Source organism: Leptonychotes weddellii, unplaced genomic scaffold (genome assembly GCF_054177405.1).
Source record: "Leptonychotes weddellii isolate Sample4059 unplaced genomic scaffold, ASM5417740v2 HiC_scaffold_4484, whole genome shotgun sequence".
In the NCBI taxonomy this organism is placed as follows: Eukaryota; Metazoa; Chordata; class Mammalia; order Carnivora; family Phocidae; genus Leptonychotes; species Leptonychotes weddellii.
This window is the reverse complement of record NW_028011693.1, coordinates 1-11,710: the sequence shown is the minus strand read 5'-3', so window position 1 is coordinate 11,710 and position 11,710 is coordinate 1. Positions and strand designations below refer to the sequence as shown.

Here is an 11,710-nt window from a genome sequence, read left to right as displayed (position 1 = left end):
GATCACTTGGCCCTTTCCTCCTCTCTGAGGTATGCCCTAAGAACAGATTAGAGAACTTCTTCTATTATGTAAACTCCCTAAGCACAGAGCTCTCAGTGGTTCTTTGTGTCTTCCACTTTGTCTCTTAGTATCTTGTGAATAATAAACACTTGGGATTTAATTGAACAGGGGAATTGCCATTTTCCCTAATAGTTAATCTTAGCTTCTTAAAGGCATGGAAAAGAATATTTTGCCTACTTATTTAGCAAGGTAAAAAAAAAAGTCTTCCAATGTGATTTTTTTTTTTAAGTATAGATATCAGAGAATTAGTTTTTGTTTTTGTTTTTTTCATAAAAACTACATTTAATGTATTCAGTTATCTAGTCAGTCAAACATTTATTGAGTGCCTGGTATGTAGGAGGCAATATATGGGCCCCTGGGACACAGCAGTGCACAGAAGTCCTTGTTATTATCGGAGCTTTTGTTCTAGTTGGGAGACAGATGGACAAGTAAATATGTAGTAGTATGCCAGGGCTGTAAGTCCTATCAGGAAAAACAAGTTGGGGAAGTGGTGAAAATTGCCCATTTTATATTGTGGTTTGAGAAGGCTTCACTGATGAGGTTGCCATGTCCGTGGAGACACGAAGGAGAAATGTGGGAGTGAGCCACGAGGCTATCTTCAGCAAGAGTATTCCATTCCAGTCCAGGCAACAGCTAAGGTTAGGAACAGTTAGGGTTAGGAAACCCTAAACTGGGAGCAGGCTGAGCTTCTCTTGGAAGTGCAAGGAGGCCAGTGTGGCTGGAGCTGGGCCAGCGAGGAAATGCACAGGGTCAGATGACCTGCATCTTTGAAGGCGGTTGTAGGGACTTGGGGTTCACTCTGAGTGAGAGGAGCAGCCTTTGGAGGGCTTTGACTAGAGGAGTGCCACGATCAGTGTGGGGTGCAGAGGAGCCCTCCGGCCAGTGTTGAGAACAGACTGTAGAGGGCACGTGTGGAAGCAGGAGACCAGTATGGGATATGGTAGCACAGATGCAGGTAGGTGATGCTGCTCGTCTGCACCAGAAGCAGGAAGAAGGGACTGGATTCTGGATCTTTTTAACGGTAGAGCTGGCTTTGCCAGTGGGTATGTTGGTGGGTTGAACGTGGTGTGAGGGGAAAGGAGTAAGAAATGACCAAGTCCTCAAAAATGTTCTGAGAAAGCAGCTGGGCTGGGGAAGGCCGTTGGAGGGTAAGTTTGGGTTTGGAAATCTGAAGTTGAGTCTTGAATATGCTGAATATTTTGTTGATGTAACATTGAACAATTTCCCAATGGAATAGTTGTCTATCTAGAAAATGAGAGCTGAAAATCTCCCATTTTTTAAAAAAACTTACATTTATTTTTAGTAATCTCTACCCCCACTGTGGGGCTTGAACTCATCACCTTGAGACCGAGAGTTGTATGCTCTACTGACTGAGCCAACCAGGCGCCCCTGAAAATTTACCGTTTAGTACAGTTTATGGAACCACACATATCCGCATTTCACTGTTTTCTATCTTTGTTCTCATTGTTGCTGAAATCTTCTTTTTTCTTTTCTTTTCTTTTCTTTACTTATTTGACAGAGATAGAGGGAGGGCACAAGCAGGGGGAGTGGCAGGCAGAGGGAGAGGGGAGAAGCAGGCTGCCCGCTGAGCAGGGAGCCCAGTGCGGGGCTCAATCCCAGGACCCTGAGATCATGACCTGAGCTGAAGGCAGATGCTTAACTGACTGAGCCATGCAGGTGCCCCTGCTGAAATCTTTAATATCCAAGAAAACTTTGAGTTCTTTGAAGCTCAGGAAAGAATTTTCTGCATGCTTTGCACCCCCTGCTGGGACACTCATTGAGTTGTTCAGAATGTTATTAATTGAATTGAAAATCCACTGGGACAAATAATTTTTTAAGATAATCTTTTTTTGTTGTTGTTGTTGTTCGAAATTGTGGAATTTTAGGACCGATAGGGATGTTATAGATAAGCTAGTCTAATTATCTGACGTTTTACAAAGAAAATGGTGTATAGAGTGTTTGAAAAGTAAGAATTTTAAAAAGTATGTTTGCCTCTTTACAGGTGACATTACAACTCAGGTAGCTCTTCAGCCTGGGCTCAAATTCAATGGCGGAGGCCATATCAATCATTCCATCTTCTGGACAAACCTGAGCCCTAAGGGTGGTGGAGAACCCAAAGGTTGGTAGATACTGGTATAGTCTTAGCTACATTTTGTGCCCAATAGGAATGACGGTTGCTTTTCTTATGTTAATTCTGAGATATCATAGTGGCATATTTTTCATAGCAAGGAGTACAACAAAGTTGTAAATTTGAAAGGGACATGTGTAGGAATGGAGAGTACATTCAGGGAGTTACGTCATCAGGTTTTATACACATACAGTGTCAGATACGGTGTCAACTTCTGGTTGAAATGTACTGTACATTAGAACAAGACTGGTAAATGGTTTTTAGAAAAGTTGAGCAGCCTGGGGATGGGTAAGATACTTAATCATTCTGTATCTACTTTCTTCATCTGTATGATACAGGGACAGTAATAGAGCTGTTTTGAAAATTAAATAAGTTATCAAACATAAAATGCCCAGAATAGTGCCTTTTGCTATTATTTTCCTGCTCTTCCTGACTGATAAAAAGTTAGTTGTCCCAGAAAATTAGGTTTTCCAGGACACCTGGAGGGTAAATGAGGGGACTACAGAGCTAATGGTCTTGTTCACTCTGGCTGGTTTACTTGACTTCCTGTGTCTCTCGTGGAGGCCCAGAGGACTTTAATTACCCTCCTCATCCCAGGGAAGGTATGGGGCATAAGTAGAGCTCTCCCTTTCTCTGGGCTTCTGGCATGTACCTTAAGTTTCTGTGGGTTTATTTGTTTTTAATTGTTTTGTAGAAGGCATCTTAGGCACTTTAATAAGCAATTTCATTTGGGAGTAAAGATGAATGGGAGAGTAAATTTGAGAAGCTGGGCATTTCTTTTTATGAGTTAGGTCTGCAGACAGTGACTTAATACTTCTGAGGTTTTGGGATTTAGTAGAATGTCAGATGTGCCCATTTTCAGCCAACAGGTCTTGGTTCTCTGACACTTTGGGTTATCTGTACCACTTTATTATTTGTGCTTATAATAGATAATTACTATCTATTATAATAATCAGAGAAGTGATATTTTGGCCTACTTGATTTGGTTGATGTGCTCAATCTAGAATTATATGTTACATTGCTACAGAATAAAAGGACTATAGCTCTTACAGTGTACCCTTTGTTCAGTAATAAAAGACAAAAATCACTTTTTAAAATTACATAATTGTGATAGGAAAGATCTAGGCTGCCTTGGGGAAGAACCAAATAACAACCATAAAATTTTATTCCCAAATTGAGACAGAATAGGTAGGGTAGAAGTCAAAGTAAAATTTTCTGTTGAAGGGAAGGTAACGGAAAATATCATTTCTTTTCTGATGGAAATAGCGCAGTGAGGGAAGAAATCCCTCTAACGTGGTTCAGTAACAAACCCGTGAATTACAATTGTGAGACCTTATGATGCTAGTGTCAAGGCAGGAGTAATGTGGTGCTGTCTAGGCTCACTGGGTTATATTATGTCTTCCGATGTTGTCTAGCTGTATCTTGTGCCTTATGACAGGCATATTTTAATATATGTAATAAAATTGTTTATTGTTACAGTCTGTTCACTTATGCATGTTGTTGGATTTTTTTTAAAATAGGGGAATTGCTGGAAGCCATCAAACGTGATTTTGGTTCCTTCGACAAATTTAAGGAGAAGTTGACCACCGTATCTGTTGGCGTCCAAGGCTCAGGTTGGGGTTGGCTTGGTTTCAGTAAGGAACAGGGACGCTTGCAGATTGCTGCTTGTTTTAACCAGGATCCCCTGCAAGGAACAACAGGTTAGGTTTGAAAATTGTTTCACATTCATTAGTGGGAGATGGTTCACTGTAAAGCATTTACCTTGAAATAAGGAACAAGAGCAGCGATTAAACTGATTAAACCTATCGTGAGCATGTCCTAATGTGAGTAGATCTTAACAGCTGATAATACCCTGAGTCTTGTATAAGTAAAAATGCTTTAAAAGCCCTTGATGTTTTTGCAAAATTAGCACATGTAATTTTACAGATACATTAACAAAACATGTTTTGAACATAAACCCTGCTTCATTTGACAGAGAATGCGTATCAGCTTACATAATTACATGCACTGAAATTAGATAAACACCACACAGGAGGAAAAGACCTGGAAGCCAAGTCTGACCTCAGGCCTTGGACCCTCAGCCCGTCTGCTTGAGCACCTGTGGTCAGAATGGCACTAGAGCTCAGATTTCCAGACTTCTGCCTTTTTGGGGGGTTTTGGTTTTGGTATAGGAAAATATTTGGCTTAGAAGCTCCAGGCTGGGGACACCAAATCCTTTTCCATGTTGAGCCAGATTGAATCAGAATGTCTTTAGGAAATAGTCACAAGGCATCCAGCAGTTAGTGGGAACTTTGATCCTCAATGTAACAGACCTGTGGTGACGTCTTAACGTCAATTATCTGTAGTTCTCAGCCATGTTTTCTGCCTCAACACATGCCCGCAGACTTGCTTACGTGCCTCATTTCCCTGGATATATTCAGATTTAGCCAGGCTCTAAATGGCTCTTTTGGGAAAGTGAAATGCTGGAGAATGTTCAGAGAGTCGGGTCTACCTTTGAAGGTGCCTTACAGACAAGGCTGTGATTTCCAGGTGAACCATGGCCACACCTGCTTCTCTTCCACTTGAGGAAAGCCCATTGGAATGAAAATCCGTAAAAGTCACGGCAGTTTAGAGAGGGGAAAAATCATTTATAAACTTTGTTACCTTAATTATTCATAATACATGATTAGTGACCTACCTCCCCGCTGCTCAAGACCTACTGGTTGGTACTTGTTTTCCTAAAGGAGAGCTTGTCATTTAGTTTGAGAGTTTTTGAAAATGAGTGTTGTGTAAGTAATTCCTTCTTTACACTATTTAATTTCTGAGGACAGTGTCTCTTTTTCTTTGGTCCTGTTCAGTTTTCCTTGTTAACTTATTCTTTCTGTTAGTGTCTCATAAATGTTCTGTATTCTCTGAGACTAACATTATTAGCCTTAGGAGCAGAGCGGGTTCTCCTAAAACTCCCCGGACTGCTTTGGAAGGTCCTCAACCACCCCCACAAACATGGTACCTTACTGATTGCCTGAGAATTGGCTCATGGATAGCTTTGTTGGTATTTCAAGAACAGCTCTTAAAATACCGTACTTAATTTTCCAAACTCTATTTTAAATTTTTTACTCTTTATCGCATTTTCTTCCAAAGAGCAAAGCTTAAAAACATTTTTATGGGATGTTTATTCTTAGCCGAATTTCCTACTTGTAAAAGAAACTGAAAAATGGATGGGAATGTTGTGAAGGGTAATTTTGTATGCAAAGGATAAAGTTTCAATGGAGAAGATGCAGTCACGTTTTAGATTGAAATTCATAGTTTCTGCTTTTCCCCCCCCCCTTCTCTCCAATAGGTCTTATTCCACTACTGGGGATCGATGTGTGGGAGCATGCTTATTACCTTCAGTATAAAAATGTCAGACCGGATTACCTAAAAGCTATTTGGAATGTAATCAACTGGGAGAATGTAACGGAGAGATACATGGCTTGCAAAAAGTAAAACGTGATCATTACATTGAGCAAAATAAGCTTTTCACGACTATTTTTGTAGTAGTGCAGAGTACCGTAGTCTACCAGTAAGCTGCTCTATTGTAGCATTTCTAGCTTGTTCAAGCATTTGATGAACATGATTTAATGCTATGAATTTCTTGTTTTCAAATTTTGTTATTGGGCAAGTGAAAATAGTAAGTGCTTTGTATGATTTAGTCTTTTGATTGAACATCATTTTCCGAGAGCTGAAACAGCCAGCAGGTTATAATTGCCATCATAAAACCATCGAAAAGATCTCATCCCTGTCCTCTTAGGGCCTCTGGGGAAGCCTTTTGCCCCTTATTGCACTGGTAGAAAACCTGGTCCTTTGCCTAGTTGTTTAATGATAAAAGATTAAATTTGTTTCCCAAGGGAAATGTTCAGTTTTTCTATTGAAAATTGCTCTTTTTGTAAGTAATCTTCTGTCTAGTAGTACTTGATATCACCCATGGGCCTTTAATTATTTTTGGTCACATGTTCCACAGGGTTAACACCATTTTGTCTTTTAAAAAATATCACTTGATTGCCAATTGAGAATTGCTCTATTATGAAAAGGAAATAGTCGTGCATTTGAATTTTTCTGTTGGGAGAAATAAAAAGACTTATGTGAAAGTTTGTCATCAGACATAGAAGTATGTGTTAGGTACCTGCTCAAAGCGGACAAATCTGGGTCTTGTTGATAAAATGAATGTTGGGAATGAGGCCACAGACTGTTCTGGCCAGGCGCTTGCCCCACGTTTCCACCCTGTTCACGAGCACACCTCTGCAGAGCGGCAGCCTGGGTCGGGTGCTCTCTTCCCAGAGTGGCAGGTGGTTGGTTTCTGGATGTGGGCAGCGGCGTGTCCCTGCCCAGGAACATTGCTTTTCAAAGACTTGTTTTTGAGTTATTCCATCATATTTGATCTTCTTTTCTTTTAAAAAAATGCATAGTCACTATAGAGCTTTATGTTGTATAGTCCTTTAAATAAAGGAAAACGATACCCATAATCCAGTGACACAGCCTGTCAGATTGTGTTCCTGTTTCGTGGTTGCAGGTGGGACTGTTTAAATGTAGCAGGGAGCCTTTTGTAATTTGGCTTGACATTGTCATGTCATTTTCCTTATTTTTGGTGGCTGTATAATTTATCAATTGGACACTTCCTAATTTATTTTACAGTTCTGTACTGAATATTTCATTGGTTACTAATTGTTATTTATTCAAATAATCCTGTGGTGAGCAACACACATAGATTTTACCTTTTTTGGGAATACTTTTTCTATATAGGTTTTTTTCTTAAGCCTGTTTAGTAACTGGATGTTTTCCCAAGTTAGTATATTATTTTTTCCCCAAGTTTATTCTATTTTTTTTTTTTTTGCATGGAAAAATGGAGTAACTTAGCAGTTTCAATATTGAAGACTGAAGTTTAAAAAAATTAAATTTAAGGCACTTTTCTTTTAGAATTCAATTAGAAAGTACTTAGGCTTTCTGAATTGTCAGCAGCGTTGCTGAGAGTAGTGATAACTGTGTATGCTTGTGGATTGAAGACACTTTGGAGACTAGGATTGCCATCCTTCATCTACCACAGTGAAGTGACTTTCATGGAGTGCAAATGAGAGTCATGTGCTTACCACTTACATATATGCATATATACACACATACATACATATACATACACACATATATGTATACGCAAGGCAGTGAACTCTTTAAATGGACCATTTAGAAAAGTAGAACCTTTTTGAAAGATGGCATTTTGAATACAAGTAGTCTGCCAGATCCTGGTTTGTATTGAACTAGCAGGTATGCAGAGATGACTGATTAATACAAAACTTTTTGACTTTTATTAAGCTTTAAGATTTCAAAAAAATTCGATGTTGAAATTTCTATGGCGCTCTATTTTTGCTCTGATTTTATGTTGTGGGAACAAGAGAAAGCACACTGTTTTTCCCTAAGGTTTTGTTTTTTCCTCCCATCAGATAGATTTTAAGAGACTGAGATAATTTACAGATAAAGCTTTTAATCATCCAGCAGAAAATGAGACTTCAAGATTTTGTTTAGCTCTGTTTCTCATAATAGAAAAGACATAGAAAAGGTAAAAGCCATTTCTTCTGAAATGAGCCAAGCATTCATTGTTCATCCAAGAGGGATTTTTGTGACCACTCAGCAGTGCCTGCTCTAGTCTTAAATGTGCTTCGAACACCATCACGTGATTAATGCCGCAAGAAAACAGGGCATGAGACAAATGCTGTCTGAAGTAGAATCTGCTGCTTGAACTGTTGTGTAATAATTAAACTTTGATGTTGAGAAATTACAAGTTTTATTGCACACCTCAAATTCATGATCTTAAAATGCGATTTGAGTTTTCTGGTGACTACCTTTAAAAAAGTAACATCAAGACGATAAAATTAAGATTGATGTGTATTGTGAGTCATCTAAAACTAGGTCTAAATACAAATTTTATTTCCTGTTTCAATTTAAGCAGGGGAGCTACTGTTTGGGAAAGCCGTTAGGTAAATCTTTTATAAATCAGTTTCTCATTTTCAGCCATACCTAATGATTGTGCAAGCTGATGTCCTGTCTTCTAAGGTACACATCAAACCTGGGATGCATTAAAAATCCTAGAAGGTCCTGGATAGTTTTCATTTAATTATTCATTAGAGAAACATTTATTTTCCTATTGTGTGAAGTTTTTTGATTGTTAATAAAAGAAAGTCAACTATCAAAAGAGGTCTGCCTTATGCATGTGTGTCAAAACAATAATCTTGTAATGCTTTATCATTTTTACTGCTTTTCTGTGGGAAAGGGATAATAAATGATAGGTAGTTGAAATTTTACTCTTAAAACTCAGAAGGCATATGAAGCCTATTCGTATCTGTAGTAACATCTGATAATGTAATAGCATAGTATTTTATATACTAAATTATAAAGTTAGAACATCTTCAAACACTAACCAGACAGAACATTGCCTTGGTGCGCCTGGGATGTTCTGTCGTTTGGGCGTCCGACTCTTGGTTTCAGCTCAGGTCATGATTCAGGGTCATGCGGTTGAGTACCATGTCAGACTCCGAGCTCAGTGGGGAGCCTGCTTGAGATTCTCCCTCTCCCTCTCCCTTTGCACTTCCCCACTCTCTCTGTTTCAAATGAATGAATAAAATCTTAAAAAAAAAAAAGAATATTGCCTTAACTATATACAGCACGTCTTGTGATAAAAAGCTGTTTACTTTTTTTTTTCCATAAAGTTCTGGGCAGGTGATATTTTATCCACTCATACTGGGAAGTATGAGCTCACCTCAAGAATCTTCCCCTGGACTCTTTGTATAACAGTCCTGGAAGGGGGAGTAAGGTGCCCCTGTTTGGTGAGGTCCTGCTGCTTGCTACCCCACATGTGCTTGTAATGGTAACGGGTGCTATTCTCAAGACTCTTCTGGAACATATTAAGAAAAATAAGACCTCTCAATTTAGACTGTGAAAGGGAAAGAGAATGAGCGCTTCCGAGTCCCTGCTTTCTGCTAGTCATTTACCGTCCCATTGTCGCATTCAGTGCTTCTCTTAACACAGAGGCCATTCTGTGTTTGTCTCGGCCCCCACTAAAACAGGAGCTCCAGGAAGGCCCAGGACAGGAGATTCTTGTTCATTTGTGTCTTTGGTACTGAGCACATCATTTTGGCCCATATTCAAATATTTTTACTAAATGATGTGATTTAATACTGTCCTCATTGTAAATACCTGTATTTGCAAGGCTCAGTTCACTTACCAAGTTCACCTGCCAAAATCCACACGGATGTTTGATGGCAGAACTGCTGTGACTGAAGGCCTTACGCCTGCCCCTCTCCCTGCTGCTGGCCTTCGCGCAGCACAGGAAGAACAGTGAATTTCATGGCAGGCCTGGAGCCCAGGCCTGGTGCTTTCACTCAGCACCCGTGGGATGCGGTCAGCATGCCTGTTTCATGTCCTATCCCTTTGATGTAGAATGATAGATTTGGAGAGAGCATCTTAGGTGCCAACTCCCAGCATTTTATGGATTTATCTGTGTATTGACTAAAATTGTGATAAGTGAATACTGATTGCACAAAATGTTTATGTCACAAAGGGCATCCGTCCAACCTGTTCCTCTGAACAAGGTTCTCCAACAATGGAAGTCTTGCGGGTGTTGCTCGTAGCGGCTCCATCTCTCACTGGGGCTCAAGAAGGATGCCAGGAGCGCCTTGGTGGCTCAGCTGGTTAAGCTACTGCCTTCGGCTCAGGTCATGATCCTCGAGTCCCGGGATCAAGTCCCGCATCGGGCTCCCTGCTCAGCAGGGAGTCTGCTTCTCCCTCTGACCCTCTTCCCTCTCGTGCTCTCTATCTCTCATTCTCTCTCTCTCAAATAAATAAATAAAAAATATATATATAAAGAAGGATGCCAGGAAGAAGAACAACCGAGTCTTTCAGCTTCTTATCCCCAGCCGCATTGAAGCGATATCAAAAGGCGCAGTTCAGTTGGCTAAGCTGTCTCCTGGATACCAACTCATATTAAATTGCACCGCGACTAAATTTGGGCTTTATTCCTTTATTGCCTGGAGCAATCGTGTGATTATCATTGATTTGGAGTATGTTATTTCTTTATTGCCTTATTAAGAGACATTATCTTGTATGCCATTGACTTGTGAAATTCTCCGTGAGCTCCTGTTAAATTTCTGGCAAAGATTTAAAAAAAAAAGGAGGAGAGATCTGGGGGAAATAACCCTGATGGAAAGTAAGGACTATATAATGAACCCTGACACCTACCAGATTTTGAGACTCTACTACAGGTTAGACATTACAATTTTTTATTGAAAAAAAGAAAGTGGCTCATAATAATACCTCGTGTTTTTTCATGGAGAGTAGCATAGCCCAGATTGTGGAGCCTGGCTGCCTGAGTTTACAGCCCAGGTACATCCCTCTTTTTGCAGGTTGCTGTACTGAGAAGCCCTATGTGAGTGAATAAGCTATAGATGTTTATTTCTGTTTCATATAAAGCTCCCAGTGCTTCCCCTAGTCAATCGCTTACTCTATAGTGATTCACATACCCAGGCTTCTACTGCGCCCCACCATCTTCAATATGTAGTGTCCAGGGTTCCTGTACTAGGCATCAAGCTGGCGGAAGTGGAGAGAGCATGGGGACTTGCTCGTGGGGAGCTTACGGTCTAGCACACACCACTTCCACTCATATTTCATTGGCTAGAATTTAATCCCATACCAAACTGTAAGGGATACTGGTGTGGTCTTGTCTGCAGGTCACCGGTCTTGGTCAATGTTTTGTTCTCGTGGTTAGAACAGCAATTTCCAGAGTCCCAACTCCAAGTGATATACAGTCCTGTCCATTAGATTTGTTTGTGGCCCCTCATGGTCTGGGGACCTATGAACCAAAAAGTCAAGCTGTCTGCCCAACCTTCCCATCCCAACCCAATGTAAATGAAAGTGCATGGACAGATAATGGCAATAAAAAGTCCTGTTCAGAAAAGAGGGAGGAAATAACTCAGCACTCACTGGTCCATGGCAGGCATCATGAAGGGTGAGAGCAGTTTCCTGATTAGACTCCGGTTCTGTTCCCTGTGCTACATTCTCCTGACCCTGGCTCCACCCCCTGGAGGTTCTAATTTGTGCATCCTCCACTGTTCATTTGGAGTAGGTGATGGGCAATTCCCTCTACTGGGAGGATGCATAGCTTTCATGGCCTGGTTTCTGCCAGTGCAAGTTTGGTCTGAAAGTTAGTTTAAAACTCAAACAGTGGAAGACTTTTTAGTTCTGACTCTATTGTTTTCCCTGGCAATACGATTCCCTTAAAAACTTGGTGGGTTTCTAAGCAAAGTGTGCTGCCAGTTCATGTGCCAGTATCCACTTCTAAAATTTTTTACTAGACACACCTCTCAAGGATGATTTACATCCTTGCTTGTTCACCCCATCCGTGTAATAGCAGCTACGCTGAGTCAGTTAAAATGATAGGCTCACGGGGGAAGCCCACATCCTTCCATCTTTGCTTTGGGTTGAGTCTGGAGCCTTGGTTCCTCAGAGCCTTTTTCAGTCTTA

The 11,710-nt window shown here is 40.5% G+C and overlaps 1 protein-coding gene across 1 annotated transcript; it reads left to right on the top strand.

Moving 5' to 3' along the window:
- The first annotated feature begins 997 nt into the window (after window positions 1–997).
- On the top strand, window positions 998–8,387 carry SOD2 (superoxide dismutase 2). The gene is made up of 4 exons (XM_081810942.1): window positions 998–1,103; window positions 1,982–2,179; window positions 3,709–3,888; window positions 5,508–8,387. The coding sequence occupies exons 1-4, from the start codon at window positions 998–1,000 to the stop codon at window positions 5,651–5,653; spliced, it is 630 nt and encodes a 209-aa protein (XP_081667068.1). The 3' UTR covers window positions 5,654–8,387.
- The last annotated feature ends 3,323 nt before the right edge of the window (window positions 8,388–11,710 follow it).

Bases quoted from the DNA above. Each gene is read 5' to 3' on its own strand.
- SOD2 (XM_081810942.1), top strand. From the start codon at position 998: ATGGTAGCACAGATGCAGGTAGGTGATGCTGCTCGTCTGCACCAGAAG. The intron at 1,104-1,981 runs GTATGTTGGTGG...AGCTAGTCTAAT, and splicing joins AGAGCTGGCTTTGCCAGTGG to TATCTGACGTTTTACAAAGA. The intron at 2,180-3,708 runs GTTGGTAGATAC...TTTTTAAAATAG, and splicing joins GGGTGGTGGAGAACCCAAAG to GGGAATTGCTGGAAGCCATC.